We start from the raw sequence: 21,716 nt of genomic DNA on the forward strand, positions 1-21,716 counted from the left end.
AGATGTGCGCTGAACTGGGTTTGAGAACGTCACAAAGAACTGTCAGTGTCTGCAGAGATGACAACTGTCACCTCCATCATGGTTCTAAGAGCACGATGTGTAGTACTAGTCTACAGCCGAAGGAGAATCCCATCCTGGCATGCCTAAACATGGCTTAGGTTTGTCATATTAATACTGGGATCATATCTCCATTTTATAAGATTCTGATTAAAAATGTAAGGGGAAAAAAGTTGGATCAAAAATGTATAATCCACAACAGTCTAGATCTAGTTCCAGAGGGTGGATGTACAACTCGTGTCTTAGGATACATTTATAATGGGTAAAGAATTTGCAGTCAATATGGTTATTAATTGGAAGTGTAAAAGCCATACATGTCATTAACCATATTTATTTATTTATGCTAATGAGTACATTTAATGTGACTTTGCAAAGTTTGTGGTTTTGTACACATACACACACACAAGTGAGGAGTAAGGATGGCGCAACAGGACACAGGAAGCAAGAGAAAGATTTCAAATAGAAATGTGCACATCCACAGTCTTTGTTATCTACACACACACACACATACAGTAAATCAAGTATTGAAGGTAAATTAGCAATAACTTCTTTCAAAAGTGGGGCTGGGAGAATAATTTCTTTAGATTTTTCGTCAAACAGCAATCAAAATGCTCGATAATTTTGCTGACAGCAGGATATTATTTAAATTTAAGTAGTTTTGAAAACTTTACAGTAAGCAGCTTCACAATGCATCTTTGGTTGCAGGAATGGTGTAATAAAGCTAAACTGTCCCAATACTGGTGCAGTAAAAGAGGCTGTTTAAGAGGCAGTCAAAACAGCACACATGTAACTAGTCCCCGACCAGCTCTGCAGCTCTTTCTTCTGCTCTGTAGCTTCCAGTATCGCTCAGTAGAGACTCATGTCTCCTCCAAACCATCTGTCACACACACACACACACACACACACACACACGCACACACACACACTAACCCTAACGCACAGAGCACCGTGGCATCACACAGACTTCAATTATCAAACGGCTTTGCAGAGTGTCTGCATACTGCTGGCCGCTATGCTAATGCACTTACATATGCTAATTGCAAAGCCAAATGCTGATTTGAAACGTCTGGGCGCTCCTGTCAGCAAAAAAGTCCACCGAGAGCCAAGGTCCACACCGAGGACCAGGTGTGTGCGTCGTATGCATGTGTTGTGTTACTCTTCCTATTGACTGCAACAGAAAAACTTCCTTTTATTATTGATACTGTTGTGACGTTGGCTGGAGTCCAAAGCAGACGTGGATCTGATCCATTTTCAGCCCCGAACTGTGACAGATGTGCGACACTGAAACAACAGCTAGAAAGCGATTTAGAGGATTGCCCTTTCATCATGCTGCAAAGAGAATAACAAAAGAGCTGTCAGGTATATTGATATTTGGAAACAGTTTCCTTCCAATTATTCTACTTTTTTTGAACTGTTGAGTGAGTCTCTTTGTTTGCTAGCTTACTTGAAAATCTGATGCAAGATAAAATCATCCACAGTAAGGAAATGCACAATTAAACCTGACTAATTTTATCAGTGCAAATTCTCGACTTCCATAAAAAAATTGATGTTAATACTGGAAGACAAATTTAGAGATAACAGTTCTGTTTACTGGTCTACAAATGCTTTCATAGCCATTCTAAGCTGCTTACAGACAATTATAATCTGCACATGTTAGTCAAAACTCAGTTAACTTTCCAGCACAAAAGCTGTTTTGTTTTTTTTGTTTTTTTAAATTGGACCCCTGAGTGTCGATAATTGTGTTTGCAAAAAACAGCAAATGTGGCTCATCACGGCAGTAAATTGTAGTTTATTGTAATGGAATGCAGAATATGGTGATAAAAAAGGGCATAAAAATCAAAGATAAAAACCAGATACATGAGGCACAAAGTGCAAACTTTACAAAGCCATTAATAGGACTGTACTGAGCTGCTGACAGTAATTAGCTTAGTTTTATTGCAGTATTGATGCTGTGTTGTGGTGCGCAGTCAGGTATTTACTGCACCGACTTATCAACAGAACATCAGCATTGGCTGATATTCGCCTTGTTGACTGCCATTTACTGATGGCAGAGGCTGCCGTTTATTTGTTGTGTGTCATCAGTTTTGTAGTCCTCGTGTCCGTCCGGTGTTTTAAATAGTCACAGTCACGTAAAAAGGGAAGTACATCCTCTTTTGATTCTAAGATTTTATGCGTCTGGGTGAACAATGATAAATGACATATTATAGTATACCGTTACTGCGCGCATAGAAACTAACAGGGTGAATCAAATACCTCTGATTAACTGATCGTAAGGAGGTCTGAGCACCTTTATAAAAGCAGATGTTTTGGAAGTTTGTTGTGTTGGTTAATAAAATGCCAAGAAACAGAGAAATCAGCAGCGATCTTAGAGAAACTGTTGCCGCCCATCAGTCTGGGCAGGGTTATAAGGACTTTTCTGAACAATTTAACTGTAGATTTTCCATAATTCTACAGTAAAAAAGAATTTTCACAAGTGGAAAACATTCAAGACAGCTGCCAAACTTCCCAGGAGTGGGCATCCCCGGAAACACACCCCGAGGTCATGCTCAGACTGTACAGGCCTCAGGTAGCATGTTAAATGTTAAAATTCATGATGGTACAACTGAACAGGTATCGGTTGTGTGGAATTGTAAACAAATATCAACACAGTGTTTTAAGTTATGTGTTCGTCTGAGGTGGAACCATATTTTAAACCTAGTATAAAATCCAGATAAATCTAGATAAATTATTATTATGTCTTGATACATAAAATCTTAGAATTTCTTTTTCACATGATACAATTTATGAGTCGATAAATTAGTTGTGATCAGGATTTGTTTGTTTCACCGCACAAAATGAGAAAAATGGGAAAATCCAGTTGTAGAAAACATGCATCTCCAGTATTTTTAGTTGTGTATAGATTAGTAAAAAAAAAATCAATCATTGCCCATTTACACCTTTGATAATTAGTTGATATAATTTTGCATAATGACTTGGATGAAGTGGCCCATTAGATATTTTATTTAGAAATATGTGGTTAATAGCAGCAGTTTTTAACAGAAAACTTTGTGCTGAAATATAGAGGAAAATAACATTTATAACGCTCGATCTTATAAGTGTTAAAGCTCCCAGTACATTTTTTGTTACTACTTGTGTACTTTTCCTTTGTCATTCTTTTTCTTTATGTTGGATTTCGCTGCACTTTCCGCCTTCTCTTACCTACAGAATCATATCTTTCAGTTCTTTGGAGAAGACATAACTGTGATTTAGGACAATGTAACTAAAGTTGACTTGCTGACATGTAGCTACCTCATATATGTTGTTGGCATATGCTTTTGCATATAAACTGAAATATCTGAGGTGATGAGCAAACACTGATATACATGTAGCATCGGTCTCCTTATTCCAGAAAACGTGGAACTGCTCCTTCTAATAGCAGGCATCAAAGTGATAAAAAATACAAAAGAGAGTCCATGTTTTGAGCTAATTTGGAACTAAGTGAAAGCAGCATCACTTAAACCTCTTCCACAGTTGCACTCCGACACTTAAACCTGTGTGCGACAGCTGAACAGGGTAAACCCCTCTGCGACCTGGTGAATTAGTCATGACCCACAGCCATTAGAGCCTAATGTAAAATGTCTGCACGTAATTACCATCCTACACCGTAAACTTGTTTACAGCACCAAAATGAGAAGCAAAACGAGCACCCGGGGCTTGAGTCCCCCCCCTCCAACCTCCTCTGCATCAGAGGTACCACATGATACATACTCCTTGTTTCTCTAGGCACACATATACACACTCACAGGCAGAGAGACAAGAACACACTATCACCAATATTGCCAGAGGCGGCAAAGAACTGGGACAAAATCAAGTCGAAATAAAAATAAAACTCTTGTCTACGGTGTATTAAGCAGCGAACGCGGCGCACGACGCTGCCTGTGCGAATTGAGCAGCCAGTTGATGTTGTTTACAGCAGCAGCTACGCCTGCATTTGATTCATCCTCAAGCAATCTGAACACATGTAAAACATTTTACAAATGCACAAATGACAATCTGAATGGTTATTAATATTTTACGCGCAGAACGCCAACTTCACAGATCTTCAGACGGCTTTCTGCGCATACAAACGCCTCAAAATATTTGAGCATCTTCTGCCTTGGCGGATAAATATGTGCACGCTCACACATATCCAAAAAAGCTGCGTTTAAATTGGGTCATATAGAGTGGATTACAGAGGGGTGTAATTTCTAGGAAGACTTTTTTTTTCATCTAAATAATAAACATTTTCTCCCCCCTTGATTACAGCTCAGACATTTCCCCCCTGTATACACTCTATACGGCACTATATACAGCATGGTTTTAAATGACTGAGCACAAGGATAACTCAAAATACATTTGAGGCCAATTTCTCTTCACAAAAAAAAAAAAAAAAATGTTATACTGAGAGGAAGGAAAACACGCAACCCCAGTTTATTTTGATGCAGCTTTGTGACCCAAATCCGAGCATTCGTTGAGGCAGAGAGGCAAACGAGGGAGGGAAGGAGGGGCAACATGCAGAGGGAGCACACACAGTACCCATGTGTCAACACTCGTCATTTTTCATTACATATTTAAGAGTAGAGTTAGGTGGGTGGGTGAGACAGACAGACAGACAGAGAGAGAGAGGGGAACAAGAGATGAGTGGGGGGAGGAAAAAAGAGGGATGCTGGGTGGACGAGAGAGCAGGGGAAAGATGATGTCCTGCTGTTCTCTCTGCTCTTGATCATTTATACATCACAATTCACTGGTGTGTGCAACTATGGGAGCGCGTGCGTGTGTTTTCGTACATGAGCGCAATATTCTCGACAAAGCTTCAGTGAGATGTCACATCAGTGAGACGCCCCTCTTCATGTACCCTACCAACATGTGTCACAAAGTGTGGGAGAGAGCGCAGGGATTCGGTGACTAGTGGAGTGGAGTTACTGTGCCGTTTGGATCATTTGCATGTAACCTAATTAGCTGCATGTGCCATAAATCACTACATTTCCTGCACATGCGATATAGTAAACTGGAGTACACTGGATTTGCTGAATTCCTCAATGGAGCAAACACAATGCAGATAGTTGTTTTAAAGATACAGGATGCTGTGTTCAGCTTTAAAGAAATGTTGCTGCTGTTGAATTTTTCAAGTGGATTTTTTTTTTTTTTTAAAGAACGGATCATCACTATTTCATTCCCATCTTTTTTAGCTGCAGGCAGAAATATCTGAGACCTAGCTCTTTAAATCATTGGTTCTCAAACTGTGGCATGGGCCCCACTGGTGGGGCATAGAGCCACTGCAGGTGGGGCAGGCAAAACCAGCGAAAAAATACAGAGTGGTAGTTCTTCTTGTTCTTCTTCTTCTGTTGGCTGTTCCCTTTAGGGGTCGCCACAGTGGATCATCTGCCTCCATCTCACCCTACCCCTCGCATCCTCCTCTGTTACATCAGCCCTCTGTGCGTTCTTTTTCACTACATCCATCAATCTTCTCTGTGGTCTTCCTCGTTTCCTCCGGCCTGCCAGCTCCATATTTAGGTTTGGCCAACCTAAGCTGTCCATCTGATAAATTGAATTACTAATCCATGTCCATTCTGGTCACTCCCAATAAACACTTTAACACCTCCAGCTCCACCTCCTGCCTTTTTTTGTGCTATCGTCTCCAAACCATACATTATAGCAGGTCTCGCTTTCTCTTTCCCTTTTACTGCTATCCTTCTGTCACAAGTCACCCGTTACACTCATCTCCGCCCACTCCACTCTGTCTATACTTTTCTCTACCTCTCTTGTGTACTGTCCATTGCGTTGGGTAGCTGTCAGCCTGTCCATCACCACTGCAAACAACAAGAAGCTCAGTAGGGAGAATGATCGATATTCTCTCCCTAGGAAAAACAAAAAATCACCTGGATGCTTTTATCAATAGCAGTTGTGATGTTAGACACTACTAATGCTATATTTGTTGTAATTTAACTAAAAGGCCTAATAGAAGATATAATTGAAATGATTAGAAAGTCCATCTGAAATAGTTTCATATAATATTAAAGTTTGTTTGATTTTTTGGGTATGCATTATTGGTAGACATCTAAAGATGTCACTGTGAGCATAAAGAACACTTTCCAGCGTTTTACTGGCACTTTGTAGATAAAAAAGATGCATTTTAGAAAATAATAATCATTTTTCATTCATAATGAAAAGAATCGTTAATTACATACCCACTGAATTATTTGAGCTGTACAATTAAATGCTGTTAGATTTTCAGAGCAATTAAAACTATACTTGATTAGGGTTCCTTTATAGTTGGCTTGTAAAAGTCCACACAAGCAACAAGGGAAACAGACTCTGAGCTTTCAGAGCCGACCAATTATCCATTTAAAGTTCAGCTTAGTGCTGTTATCAAATCAAGTGGACCACGAACATGTTTACCAATTAGAGGTTTTAAATCATTTCTTTGAGTTTTTGTGAGTAGAGGGAGCTGAGGTAATATTTCTAAGAAACATTAAATGTGTAAACTTTGAAAATAAATGACAGGAGGTTAATTTACCACCTGATATAGTCATCATAGTAGACATGTCTGCTGCAGGCCGGCTGAAAACGTAATCAAAAGCTCAAACAAAACAGTGTTAAAGTATTCAAATATATTCAGCTTAAACAGTCTCTGTAGTCTGAATAAATGGAAGAGCTACAGGCAGACACTGACTGCACAAGGGTCCCGCTGCGTTCAGCCTTGTATGATCAGCTAACATCAGCTCACATCTGTGCCCACCATGGCTAGGACCAGGGAGAGTTTTATCTGTGAGGAGATTTATTGGCTGGCGGGGCCAGGGAGGGAATCTATAGGGGGAACGGGAGGAGTAATCTGTCAGGAAGACAAGGATTACAGCAGGTGTGCCTAACAATGCTAATGTAAGACAGAGAGTGAAAAAGCAAACTGAGAGAGAAAGAAGGAAGCTTTTTTTGCAAAGCTTATTGTTTGTAATTCTCTGTCTGTGTGAATGCATGTGTGTGTCTGTGTGTGTGTGTGAGACATTGGACTGTGGGTTGGAGAGAGATGAGGGGACACAACATCATAATGACCCTTTGGAGAATGAGGGTTTCTGGGTTGCTGGGTGGACACATCCTGACAAGGGCTGCGTGTATGTGTGCGGAGAAGTGGGAGTGATGGATTGTGGGTAAATGGAAGGAGCTGACGCAGAGGAGCGATGACTTGCCGGGAAAGAAAGACGTAGGCATAGGGCTCAAATCGGTGCAGGACTGGGGAGGAAAGGTCATCAATCACTCTGGCGTCTATCGAGTGGGTCTAGGTGTTCGGGCTCTGTCCCTGTGGGCCATCAGTGGGGTCTTGCATGTTAATTAAAGCCACAAAGGCCTTGACATCAGCAAACAGGCTGTGGTTACACTGGGGCATCATGACTGAAACAGCTCGAAGAGCGGATATGAAAAGTCAAACACGCACATGCAAACTCATTTCACTGACATAAATGGAGGAGAACGCAAGAGTGTGTTCAGCATTAAAACATTTATGATACACGGGCTCTCTTCTCTTCTCTATGCCATGCCTGTCCATAGAAGGTCAAGCAGTGGGGGGAAATAAGCGAGCGCTGGAGGGAATAGGCGAGCAGGGTCTCACTGCTCCCCACTAATGAATATGAATGAAATGTGGAATCAGTGTGCATTTGTTGGAGTGTGTTGGTATGATATGTTTCTGCTTGTGTGTGTGGGTGTGAACTCGAGCATCTGCCGTTGAGCCATTAGTGAAAACAGGTAACATTAGTTCATTTAAATAGTAGAAAAAGGGACATAGACAGCAGGCTGGCGCAAAGATACTATTAAAAACGTACATTATTGGGTTTTCAACGGCGTTGTCTCAATCCTAACAAGTGTCACATGCCAAAGACACGAAAACAAGAAGACAGGGCCTCTCTGATGCCATAAATCATTTCTCTGTGGCTTTTTGTTCTACGCTTAGTGCTTCCCTGCTCATCCCTCTTCCCGCTTTCTCCTCCTCATCCTCTGCTAGGAGAGAGAAAGGGAAATTCCCTGTATGCATATAGTAGCTTCTGCTATGCACACACACACACACACACACACACACACACACACACACACACACACACACACACACACCTAGGTATTTAAACTAATTAAGGTTTAAGCTCATGATGTATATGTCTGCAGAATACACACACACAAGCCTACACACCCATACACACACATATCAAACAGCTCCAAACAGCCATGACAGACACTTTAAAAAAATCCCTGCAGCATATCCAAACCCGTTAATCCTGTCTTTCTCATCCCTCCTTTGCCTACTTCATCTTTTTCTTTTCTCTTTTGCTCTTATGCCTTTTCTTTCTCATCTGACTCCCTGAATGAATGTCTTGCTCTTGTCTCAGTGACTCTGGCTGCAAACCTGCTGCCGACAGCCTGCATCCCTACACCTGCTGGCAAGCCAGAGAGAGAGAGAGAGTCAGAGGGACAAGGTACACAGCTTGAAGTCAAACACACAGCAGGAAGCTGAGACGTAAATGAGTGAAAAAATCAAGGGAAAGCTAATTAGAAAAAGTAGGGCCAAGGGACGTGTGCTGTGTCCTTTAAAAAAACGGAGCAGTTAGAAATCATCAGAAAGGCTAGAGAGGGTGATAGTAAGGTGGAAAGAGAGGTGGTAATGGGTCACTGTAAGTGTATAGATGGCTTTGTGGATGGATGGATGGATGGATGGATGGATGGATAGATAGATGGGGAATAGAGGACTGAATGAACTACAGATCAGAGTACTCACACAAGCAGGCATCCTCGACCCGTTACCGACAACTACTTCTCTGCCTCGTTAGCTCCTTCGCCGCGGTGACATTGCTACAGCCCCTTCGCAGCAGTACCCCAGGGTAAATCTCTTCCTGTCTGCTTCCTCTCTTTTTCTTCTTATCCTTTTTTTTAATCCTCTGGGGCTTCTTGCCCCTTCTCCTCTCCCTCTTTTCTTCCCCTCCCCCTTCCTTCTCCCACTCCTCCTCCACTTTTTTCCGCTACACCTTTTCTCTCTCTATCTTCCCCTACAGCCGGCTTCCCTCGCTTTGCTTGCCTGGTCCGGAGAGTGTCCTGCGAGGTCCTGCTGTGTAAAGTGCAAGCAGGGAAGCATGCCTCTCTCCCTTTCTTATTGGCTTTCCATCACGCTGATCATTCCCGACACACTCTCTCAAAAGCAGTGCCGCGCTTTATTCCCCGTTCTCTCACTGTTTGTCTTGAGTATCTTCTCGCCTTCGTCCTATCTTTGTCTCTCCTTCTCTTGTCTGAGTGAAACTGGGAAAAAAGAGGGGGCTTCAACCCCACTAAAGTGCAGTGGCAGGACAAAGAAAGAGAGTCAGAAAGAAGAAGTAGAAGAAGAAGAAGAGGCAAAGCTGTGCAGCCAATGGCACAGGAGGGAGGCAGAAAGAGCGCTGGAGACAAAGAGTGGAAATAGCACAGACAGAAAGATGGGATGGGAAAAGTGGGGGAAAACACATGCACACCCACTCATTCACCATCACACACAAACAGAGCGCTCCGGATTTAGACCTATGACTTCATCAGTTCAAGTCCGCATGCATACACATAAATGTGAACAGCGTGCACGCGCAATTTGGGCGTGCACGCGGTCAGACTTGCTGAGTGCTCCAGATATAGCCTCATGACTTCATCGAAGCGCTAACCCCTCCTCTACCATCGTCCCGCCCTGCTTACGAGACGGGGGGACTCATTCATATTGAATCAAGCTGAAGGAGAGCGAGAGAGCGAACATTCGGGACAAGACTGGGAATATTCCACAGATAGATGGTTAAAGAAAGAGACAGCTGATGGAGAGAGAGCAAAGTGCGAGCTATCTTCTATGCTTGCTTTCAGAAACAGCCTTTATCTTTCACCTCTGCCTCCTCCTCTTTCCCTGTCAATTTATGGCCTTTTAAACATAATTAAGAAAGACATTTCTCTTCTGCATGTCTTTCACCGCCTACCAGCTTCAGTCAGTTAACAATATTACCAGTCTGACTTTATACACACACAGTGTGCAGGCAAGTAAGTCAACCACTTAGGCAGCACACTGAGCTGCCAATCATACAAAACATATAGTGGACTACCAAAACCTGGCTATTCCTAAAGTTTTTGCTATTACAATCTCAGCTCTATGGAGACTTTTCAAACCTCCCTGCAGGAGTTGCTTCTATACAGACCTGGCTCCAGTTTAACCACAAAGGGATTAGATGTGGTTAATGTTAGGGTTTTGTGTGGGTCAGTCTTTTTTTTTTTTAGATAGAGCACATAACATTAAAAATAAGAAGAATAACCAAGCAACGCATGACACGAAGAAGCTGACGTCAGCAACATCTCGCCAACGCTTCACAGGATCACAGTATCACTCCAAGACTGTCACAAAATAACTGAGCAAATTAACAAATGCAAAAATATTAATCACTCAGTAGTGACAGAAAAAGCACACTCCTACAAGAATAAATAAAAATCACAGCTGTAAAACAAACAACCAAGTTTTTCATTTTTCTACTAATGCTGTTTAACAGGCACTGTTTAAAATAATCAACCCGGGAGAAAATGATCATCTCAGTCCACAGGAGCAGGGGTGCTCACATATACTTTTGAGGATTCAGCTGCAAGCTTCTCTCCATGAGCAGGCTTTGATTACAGTGCACTCTAGTGGCAGGACTAACAGAGCAAAAATTCCAACCTGTGGCAAAATAATCTCAGATACAATTGCACACGCACAAACTGCAATGCAGGTTGCTGTAAAACAATTTGCTGCATACATGGAAAAGCTTTAACACCCTGTGCTGGTTTGAAGGCCAAGCTATCCAGTTTTTCACATCAGTCCCAAACAACTTATCACCATGAAAGCGGCTTCACAAAAAATCCCAGTGGATTCATCCTGTCCCCTGGACCACATGCTAAGCACTTTACTTCTTAAATGGATATCGAAAGCATTGAAGAAAATATTGTTTTAGTTACTTATGTATGAACATGTATCTAATAGAGTGAATGTAAATGTTTTCCTTTTTGTGACGTATGAGAGCAAGAGTGTTTCTGACTTTTTCATTCTGATTGTGGTACATCCAAAAGTCATGAGCGTAAAACCAAGCAGAGGAATGCAAGACTGCACCCTGCAGATTTTAAAGAGCTGCTGGGTGAGGTGGGGGTGGGGGTGGGGTGGTGGTGGTGGGGGAAGCTGTAATGTTATAAGTGAGAGAAAGAGATGCAGTGAGGGAATAAAGGATAAGAGGGAGAGCTATCCTGAGATGACCCTCCCCTCCTCTTTCCACTACACGCTTTATCCATTACCGCTGAGAGAGACAGCCACTGAAAGTTCCTCAATCCTCAGAGATGGAAGAGGGTGGAGGGACTTTCTTTCTTTATTTCACTCTCTTTATCTCACTCGCACACATACAGCTAATGTTGCTGTAGTGTTGTTGTTGGGGGAAGTCAAAAAGGAGGAAGACAGGAGGGATGGAGAAGAGTGGGAGGATGAGAGGGATGCTCTGAGAGAGAAAGAGAGAGAGCGAGAAAGAGACTATAGCAGTACTTAAAAGAGAAAGACGGAAATAAGATAGACAGAGAGACACTGAGGCAGGAAGAAGGAGAGGGGGTAACAAGCATGGCTGAGTGCGAGTGAGCCTTTTACACAGACTCTATTTTAAACTCCATTTTCACCCGATTCTTTAACAGCTGATTACACATGTCAGGACCCGACCGTTTCTTGGACTGAAACCTCCAGCCCATCTTCTCGTTTGATTTCATTTGACACATCTTTAAAGTAAATCCTCAAAAAAAAAAAAAAAACGTTTTAAAGTGCTTAGATTTTTAGCATTTTGTGTTCACAAGACTTTTGCTCTGTCTGTGCTAAGCTTCCAAATGCACATAGGTGTCTCATACATATGAAATCCATGCATGCCATGCATCAGCGCTAACGTTTCCACACGAGTGTATAGGTTAATATGCAGGTTAATGGAAACCCAGAGCGGCTCATATCAATGAGGGCTTGGCCAGCTCCCCTCATTAGCAGCTACGCTGCCCTCAGCACACTGTCAGCTCAATGGTGAGAAGTGAAAACCAAGACTATGGGATATTGCCAAATGACTAAAGGCCCCATAGGTCCTCAGTGTGGAAGTGAAGCATTAGGAATAATTGTGGAGTTTTAGCACAGTCTGTGAAAATACAGACTGAATAATAACAAGGCTGATGCTGTTCTCTGATGATTAGTTAAAACTCCTGAGTGTTTTACACACATGCAGTTTAAAAGGTTCCCGTATAAAACTGTGTTTGCACATATACAGAAGGATTATCTGCTCAACATGTTTGTGTGGGTTCTTGTCTGTTTCACTAAGAATGGCAGTCATTAACTCTTTACTCATGTCTATTAGGAGTAACCCTTGAAACTCTTTTTTAACTGAACAGTTTCTGTCATATTTCAGGGCTGCTTATACAACAAGATTACTGGGTTTGTGTCAGAAGTGAATGAGGGTGGCCCTTCCAGTTACCCTTTGGAAAACCTTAAAACTATTTTAATGGTTGTTAAACCACATGTTTATTGAAATTCATCAGGGAAGGTCATCAAAATATCGCCTCCACAACGGAAGAGTTATAAAAACAGAACAGCATGGTTTTAGTAAAGATTTCTGTAATGTCCTCCCTACCTGTCATGGTCTCTGCCAACACCCCAGACACGGATGCTGCTGATTGGCTGAGAGTGGAGCAAGCTGCGATCATCAGGGTCAACAAGAGTTAACATGCGATCCTGAAGCACTAAAAGCATCCCTTTGCCCTGCAAGATAGCAACCAAGGATACATCAGTGCTGTCATCCACAAGCCAGCCAGAGGTTTTTGTGAGGTAAGTTATATAATTTGTTGCAACATGATTTAAAAAAACAACTTGACAGTACTTTGAAAACTATAGAGCCGGCTCCTTCGGCTCCGAACCGGCTCTTCAGGTTGTTATGTTGCTTTAATTAATTTATTAATAACAATAATATAAAATTATGCACAAAAGGAATTACTAATGTAAAAAAAAGTGGTTTTATTTATATATGTTTATATATAAATATATGCGGTGGCCCCTAGAGACAAAACACATACAAACTCCAAAACACATTTCTAGCTTTAACTGAACTTCCAAATCAGAGCTACCTAGATCACTTAAATTACACAATTGAAAGCATGTGTGTATTGTTTGTGTATTTATACACAAGCACTCATATCTATTAAAATAATTAACTACTACCACACACCACGTGCTTCAGAGTTCGTAACTGTTTTGAATACAAAAACCAACTGTTCACATTTCAACTTTTAACTATTTAAATTTTCAGCTTTTTCCTTTTAAACAAATTTAAAGTGAAACAACACAAAACACTGCAAACCACAACACAATTAAATATAAATTTAAATATGAAAACAAAAAGAAGATGCATATTCTCTGTCATATGGACCTGCATGAATAAACTTTCTGAATCCTTTATCGTCTGCAACTGAAAATAGTTGTGGATGATTACTATACCTTTCTAATGTGATGCTGTTGTCCCTGGCTCTCTTTCTCTCTTTCCCTCCTGCTCTGTTTCTGTGCTACTGCGAGTGAAACTACCGCCCCTCCCCCTCTTCCCAGCGCAAAGCACAAGGCTCGCATGGGGAGTGAAGCAGAAAAAAAGTGCGAGAGAGAGGGTGAGAGAAAGGGAAAAAAAAAAAACGGCTCGCGATAAGAAGCCGGCTCGCGTCGTTCACGTCAAAGATCCGGCTCTAAGAGCTATTTCGTTCGCGACCGACACATCACTAATAGCCAGGAACAACAGTTCACTGACTTCACATATACATCAGAGGTTGTGCACTCATAAACCTTCTTCCTACAATGTGTGCCTGCGAGGCATTTTCAGTTGGACTCAAGGAACTATTATGATTTCACATCACACACACACATCACTGTAATTTAATTTATGCACTATTTGTGACATCATTTCAAACAAATGTCTAATAGCACAAAATTATAAATTGATGGACATCAATGTACAAAGCAGCCGGCAGTAACGCCGGTTCTCCACTGACACGCAGCAATACTGACTCATAAACATGTAAACAGTGTAAATACTGTATGTTGAGCTGATCTCTTTTGGACTGACCTCTCCCCAGACACCGGCCGAGTCTCGTATGTCCCTCCTGCAGTAGGACAGCTGTCTGATACAGTGGTGGACAGCCACGCTGCTCCTCCCTTCACACAAATCCTGCTCGGCCATCTCCACCCAGCCCAGAGATCTCACTGGAAATGACTGGAAGAGACACAGACTCTGTGATATCGCTAATAATCAGCACAACAAATATGTGTACGTGTGTGCACAACTACAGCACACGAGTGAGGTCCAGGATGTCACTCCACAGACTGTCATGATCAAGTTTACTGGATATGTTTGGTGATCATTTTAAAATAGGTTTAAGCACTCTGGTTGTTTATTTAAAACCTGTGTAAGTGCTCGTGTTTCTTGTTGTTGAATGCTACCATGATTAAAGATCTCAGGATGTAACATGATGGTTATAATCTTATTATAAGTACAAACAAAGGTGCACAAAACACTTCAATGATTACTGTTATCATTTATTTAAATTTTAACCAAGGTACACAAATCCACACAGCGCATGAATATGAGACACACACACAGAAGTTTCAGCTGTAATTTAATAATGCTTACAGTGAGAGAGTGTAGTGTGCAGGAACAACTCAGCAGTAACTGAGAGCTGCCTGACGTGAAAGACAACACATAAACTATGAAAGACTGTGTGTGTGTGTCTGTGTGTGTGTGTATCCGGGGGGGGGGGGGGGGGGGGGCAATTTTGATTGCCTCAGGTCAGCAGCTATCACCATCCTCTCTTCTCTTCCTCACTCACTAACATATCAAGGAGGTTTCTTTTCTGCTGAGGAGAGGAGGCATCTCTTAAGCTGTCACACACACCCACACGCACAATCTTTTTTCCACTGGCCATAAAATTCCCTTTGGGTTTCTTCCTCAATAAACTTTCACACTTTCTAAGTCCATATCTTAATCCCCACAATTCCCTCAGAGCTATATAAATGGGGTGGGGGATATATAAATATAAATAATTTTGCTGTAATATACTCAATTTTGTTCCATCTGAGCCAACAACTTCCACTCAAAAGACTGCTCTTTCTGTTGTTCTTTATCTCTATTGTTATATGTTAAGTAGCATCCCCTTCCATTAGACTGCTCTTATATTCAGGCATCACAGCATCTCTATGCTTAAGCATGTGTACGTGAGATTCGTCCACAGGGGGGCAGCTAAAAATACTTTTGCTGTGAATGCGTTCACCATGTGTCAGTTCATGAAGTGACCACTGCGTGGCACTGCAGCAATCAGAAAGAGAGAGCAAGGAGCAGGTGCATTACATCATTGCATGCACTGCCTGGTGACTTCCTCTCATTAGCAGTATTTTCTTTTTTTGAAAGGTTCAAGTTTTTAAAGTGTAAATAAAACCACACACATGCACACACACACACACACACACACACGCACACACACACACAAATGTAAGCTATTCATAAGCCTCCTCACAAATGACATTACTTGTTTTGGGGCCTTTAACTGTATTGTAAATGCCTGTAACTTCGCCCCTGCTGGCTATAGTAAACCACAAGAAAACAAATAATCAAACTATAAAGAACGCTCTCTATTCAGTGAGCATTTTTATTTAGAAAAAATCCCAGCATATTATAGTTATTTCAGATGCCATTATAAAGCCTGTGTTATTATATGTTGTTGTTTTGAACTTACCATTGCCTCCGGATCAGAGAATGTGCTGTTAAGGTCCACTGTCTCTAGCTGGGCAGGAGGGCTGCAGAGAAACATCAGGGATTAAAACAGCCACATTAAAATCACATTTTACACGTGAATACATGCAAAATATCATGACTGAGTCCTTGCCACACAAGAAGAAAGTCTGTAGCACTAAGTGTGAGTATGTCTGTGACTATTACTTGAGCTTGAGTGAAGCATAGCGAAGAGTAGCTCCTTCAAATGCCTTAAGACTGGGATCAGGATAGACTGGATAGTCCTTTAGATCCTGGAGCATGAAAAAAAAACAGATATTCAGAAAGGAAATAAATCTTTGTATTTTTAAACAACCGACTTCTTCTCAAATAAAAAAAGAGACAGTTTCAATAATTGTGACTTACGGTGGCTGTGCAGGTGGTGGTGGTGTTGAGACTTTGTACAGAAGAGGTGATGTCATTGAAAGGGGTGGAGGAGGAGGAGGAAGGGGAGGGGGAGGATCCAGAGGGCGAGGGTACCGGCTCCACGGAGCTGTCGGATATCAGGCTGCTGGGGCGCTGTGGGAGAGACAGATGGGTGATGACAGAGAGACCGTAAGGGATCCAGGGTGAGAGACACAGAGCTGCACAAACAGACTGATGATGGAAGGTACATCATTGATCAGCAGCAGCTTTCATATATGGAGGATTCTTTCTAAACACAACACAGAAGATGGTAAAGCCTGTCTTTTAATTTGTGTTGGGGTTTTTTTACAAGCCACTACATGGACTTGTTCGAAAAAGCAACATTTTTTTAAAATAAATTTGTAAATTGAAGCTTTTTCAGACCTTTCAACCACATCTTACTGTTCATCAGCATCTGCTTGTAGTTATGTAGTGTAAAAAGTGTAGGGTTGACATCTCCAAAGGACGAAAATCCCATATAGTGAACATCTAAACATAAATTTCTCTCAAAGAAAACGCAGGGAACTTTTTAAAAGTATCTGCATTAATACATTATATTTAAACATCTGCATCTACATCTGTTTGCTGCGGTTAAAATTCAGCAGAATTAAATCCTGACTGAGAGCGTTAAGATACATAATGCTGTTAAGATCTTATACATAAAAGATCTCATTATACTTTTAAACGTGCTTTTAATCTTGAAGTCTATTTAGTTCTCTGGGTCGTCTCACCTCATTGGGTGGCTTAAGGGAGTCCTGTGTGACCTGTTGTGGGTCATTCTCAGCATCATTGCTAGAAACGGTGTGTTTGCTTGAGGCAACAGGTCGGTCGTACTGCGTAGTGCCGGTGGGCACGTGCCAAAAATAGACCTCTGATGAGTCTGAGATCTCCCGCCAGCCTGGGGGCAGCTCCCCTTCAACCCATACATCTGCTGCAGGATGACAGTGACAAATAAACACATACTATCATTCAGATAGTATTACACACAGATGGGCTCTGCAAAAATAAAGCAAACAAAAAAACAACAAGATAAAAACACATATATAACACAAGATAGATGTGGTCAGCCTGTCCCTGAACTTGTGCTTTATACTCTACAATAATATTTTACTACAGCCAGCCCTCCTCTTCTCTTCTTCCTGAATTCTCTTCCATCTTCGCAAACTGCTATCTGCACTATCCTGTCATTATGCCCATCCTAATCATCTCTGCACCACATGGGGTTTACAGGGGGCTTAAAGGTTCCAGCAGTATTTCACTGGAGTAAGTGACTTGCTTACAGTCTGTAGGAGGTAGAGAAATGGAGAGAGAGGAGGAATGAAAGGAAGGTGTAATTGAGGCATGATTAAAGGCTGACACAGCTATGGAAATTTTTCAAGGGAACGATTAGATGGCAAGACAAACACACACACACACACACACACACACACACACACACACACACACACACAGATATATATACTGAACCTGTCTCTTTTGGAGTCTGTGGAGAGGGTGACTCCTGAGATAGGGTGGTCCAACTGGAGTCTTCATCTTCTGATGGAGTCTCAGGAGTGAGATCCATTCTTAAGCCCACTTTTGGAAGGCCGGTTTCTGGTTCAGGCTGAGGAGGGGGCGCACGATTCCTGGTAGGCGTGGTCTTCTCTGCAGCTCTGGCCTGTTTAGGTGAAGAGGGTGGGTACTGCTGAAGAAACTGGTTCTCGTTGTTGGGGTGTAGCTCCACCTTGATCACCCGGGGCTGGGTGCTTCGGGGAGGCTTTGCAGGGCTGCGTGGGCTAGCCTGAACCTGGGCGCAGAGCTCCTCTTTGACCTGGGCTGGAACTTGGTTCTGCAGGTGGTTGTGGTTGTCTGGAACCCACTCTGGGCTGTTACTAGAAGAAGAGGGGGTGGAGGAAAGAGGGGCTTCGACTACCACAGGTAGCAGTGGCTGTCTTGCCGTCGGTGTGGGCTCATCATTTTCTTCATCCTCCTCCGCCACCGGCTCAACCTCCTCCTTCTCTTCCTGGCAGGTTTGCTTGCTGCTGGCCTTCTCCTCCTTCTGACTCTCCCTTTCTTTCGCAGGACTAGCCTGTTCCTTCTCTGGGGAGGGCTGCTGCTTCTTTTCCCCCTTGTCCTCTTTGTTTCCCTGGTTTAGGTCCAGATCCCAGCCCTTTCCATGGTACTCCAAGAAGCTCTTGGTCCTTCTTCGAAAGGGCGGAAGCTGCGAGTTATCTTTCTCAAATTCTAGCCAGTCTGAAGTGGGATTATTGATGAGATCGTTGTCAATTTTGCCCTCTGTATTGGCCCTGCTGAGCTCCAGCTGCTGGCTCTCAGCTCGTCTCTGCATGTTGGCGCCATTCTTCACCAGTTTGGGGTTAGTTGTATTAAACAGCGAGGAAGAGGAAGAAGAGGAGTAAAGGGCGGAGCTGGAGGAGGACTTGGTGGGAAGGCCGCGTCCTCTGGTTACAGGTTGGTTTTTAGACAGCAAAGCCAAGTTGTCACTTATCCCCATGGCGCTGCGCACGCTGGTCATCGCGTACCTCTGGCGGCTCTTCGGCAAGGTGGCCGAACTTCCGGTTTCCATGGACTCTTTAATGACATCTCGTCCAAGCAGCTGATTGTATGATGAGCGAAGGCTGAGAGAGGTCGGAGGGGTGGCAGAGGCCCCGCTGCGATTCGCTAGACCAACGGTGGAGGGCGAGGAGCCAGAGCGGGAGAGGGGAGGAGTTTTTACTGACATCATGGCTGACTGGAAAATCACTGCAGAGATAGAGCTGATGATAGAGGAGATGGCCTGTTAGAGATTAAGTAACACATTATAACCTGACCTACAGCTTTATATGTAATTATTATTATTTTTGCCAGTATTGATTAAGCATGAAGAGGAGCTATTTTTGGCTTCTGCCACGTTTGCCGCAGCAGATTTTTAACACCGGATGCTCTTCCCGACTCAACCCCAAAAGGGTTCACTGACTATACTACCTTAAAAAGTCTTGGTGATGTTTTGGTCTTTCCAAATGAGGCACTTTGAGCTATGTAGTCTAATTTAAAAAGGTTTATTGGGTCAAATAATATATGGATTGACAAAAACATAACATAAAACCACATTAATGATACACTTATTTTACATATGTTTTTAAAATAAAAGATTTATAAATATCAACCAGCCTTGAAGCCTTACTGCTCACTCACTTTATTTTAAGAGCTTTTTTTGTGGTTGCAAGATTCTTTTACGCCCACTTACTCTACAACTGCCTATTGTTTAGTCACTGGGTTATTATATTTTTAAAATCCTTGTTTCTCTGGACTCTCCTGCTTGCATGCTTCCCCAAATAATTACTTTTACATATAACATGATATAATTTAGTTTTTTTAACGTTACTTGCTTAGAATAACTGCTCACTGACATCATTCAATGTGCAGCATTATCACGCTGACACATTTCCCCAGCCTCACAACTGATCATCTCTCTTCCTGTGGCTTGACCAGTCTCAGAGGCTTTGATCAATGCACGATGGTGCAGATCTTCTTCCAGCCTCACACCCCTTTTACACACAAGGTGTCACTTCTGAAGTGTTAAAAAGAAACACTGCATCAAAGTCATGTAGCTGGAATGCATTTATATGATATCTGGAGTGAGTCAGACCCTCAATTTATTCAACTAGGACTGACATTCAAAGCCCGAGCTGAGCGGTAAGCTGGTCTGTGGGGAGGAGAAGTGCCAGCCAACTCCTGCTAACTAGCTAGCCGTGTCTCTTTTATCTCTGGGTGGATCAGCTTTGTGATGCGGAATGCAGACAGATGGATAGAAACAAAGACAGCGGCGGCAGAAAATCACCTTGCTCTTAAGATGTGACACGTAACACGGCTTTTTAGATAATTTAATTAGGCTCCCACCCTGCAGAAAGCTTGTAAACAACTAATAGATGCGGGGAAAAACATGCCCAGACACGCAATCTTAATGTATAAACATCTTTTCACAAATGCACACATCTCAAACAATGCTGGAGTCATCACTGGCACCTCTACTTAGAAACATGGAAAAGTCAGACACAGCAGATTTCAAAGCTTGACAAGATCCTGGGAAAAGATGGAGGCGGTAAGTTAAAGAGAGCAGATTCCCCGGACAGTGCACTTTTGTCCATGCGGGGACCCCTATCTGCTCTCCTCCCTCTGGGTGGTTGTTGTCGCCTCTGTAACCCAGTTTGTGCTGAACCTGCACTTCTCTCTTCACGCCTGTGACTCAGACATAAACACAATCAAGTCAGGTCAACAGGTGCAGACTGTGCCATGCCATGTCTCAAGCAATGCTCTTTTTCTACTGTCATTTACAGGTCCATAAAGCCACATTTTAATGCTATGTCCTAAATTCTCTTGCCTGTAGTTTCACATACAGACGCACTAATATATGACTAAAACACACAAAATGGGACATCTGAGCAATACAAGCCTTAAATTAGATGGAAACAAAATATGCTGCAACCTACTGAATATAAAAATCCTAACAAATACACTGATTGAATCAACACAACTCCAAATCATCCCTTTCACCCATATTTGTGTCGGGTATGAGCCGCAGACAAACTGGATCATCTTAAACAGAGATTACGGCCTTTTCTTTTCCTTCTCCTCTTCCTCTACAACAGCACAGGCAGGTCTCTGTGCCGCTTAAATAAAAGTGGAGCAAGGAGAATATGTGAAGTGTGCGGAGGAGAAAGGATGGTTATAAGAGGGATAAAGCGGGGAGGATGACACAGCAGTTTGCTGGACAGTGAGGGCACAGTTAACACACGGAGGTAGTGAAACTGTTGTCCTCAATAAATCTGTTGTGCTGTGTAACAGCAGAGGTCATTCATGAGATGCACAAGATGTTAGCAGCTGGTCAGCAACGTGGATCCTTATTAAACAGTTGGGTCTCAGTCTAGTTGTTCATGCTGTTGACACTTGCCGGGCGCTGCATTGTCTGTTGTGATGATGCAAAATGTGAACGTGACACCAAAGTTAGTGAGGAAATGAGCAGATTTACATGGATGACAAAGGAGACTGCTAAAAAAAAATTTAAAAGGTACTGACAGGAAAAGCATACTAGTACTAGTTTTGGAGGTAAGTGTTAGATTATGACTCTTATTTGCTCATTTGTTGCATAAAAGTGTTTTCACCTATAGGTCATCAAAAAAGGAAAAGATCGGTTTCCTGTGTGTTATAGCTTTAGACATTAACACATAATTTCTAAATCTATATATATGTATATACATGTATAGATATGTTGGGAAACCAACTTGTTATGGTGGGCCCTCCTTTCCTCAGCGCAGAAGCAAGTGCAACAGATGAAAGCTCAAGCAGGAGGGGAAATGAACTTGAAAAAGTCGATGATGTCATGGGTGGAGTATTCTAGCTCCCCGCTTCTTGCTGCCTCCCTAATAAACTCCCCTCACTGAC

The 21,716-nt window shown here is 42.4% G+C and overlaps 1 protein-coding gene across 2 annotated transcripts in view; it reads right to left on the reverse strand.

Moving 5' to 3' along the window:
- Positions 1-21,716, reverse strand: part of apbb2a (amyloid beta (A4) precursor protein-binding, family B, member 2a) — a 39,822-nt gene that overhangs the window by 17,627 nt on the left and 479 nt on the right. The window contains exons 2-8 of one of the 2 annotated variants that reach the window (XM_085478655.1): positions 17,766-19,051; positions 17,030-17,226; positions 16,260-16,412; positions 16,062-16,147; positions 15,859-15,919; positions 14,196-14,342; positions 12,723-12,850 (exon numbers count right to left, since the gene is read on the reverse strand). In XM_085478655.1, coding sequence (XP_085334781.1) covers positions 12,723-12,850; positions 14,196-14,342; positions 15,859-15,919; positions 16,062-16,147; positions 16,260-16,412; positions 17,030-17,226; positions 17,766-19,020 — 2,027 coding nt within the window. In that variant the 5' untranslated portion in view covers positions 19,021-19,051. Of the gene's footprint in view, positions 1-12,722; positions 12,851-14,195; positions 14,343-15,858; positions 15,920-16,061; positions 16,148-16,259; positions 16,413-17,029; positions 17,230-17,765; positions 19,052-21,716 lie in introns of both variants that reach the window. The other variant, XM_085478650.1, reaches the window with a different exon arrangement.

Source organism: Copadichromis virginalis, linkage group LG2 (assembly GCF_057382275.1).
Source record: "Copadichromis virginalis isolate Kocher_CV1m ecotype Utaka linkage group LG2, C_Virginalis_male_GT1.1, whole genome shotgun sequence".
NCBI classification, from domain to species: domain Eukaryota; kingdom Metazoa; phylum Chordata; class Actinopteri; order Cichliformes; family Cichlidae; genus Copadichromis; species Copadichromis virginalis.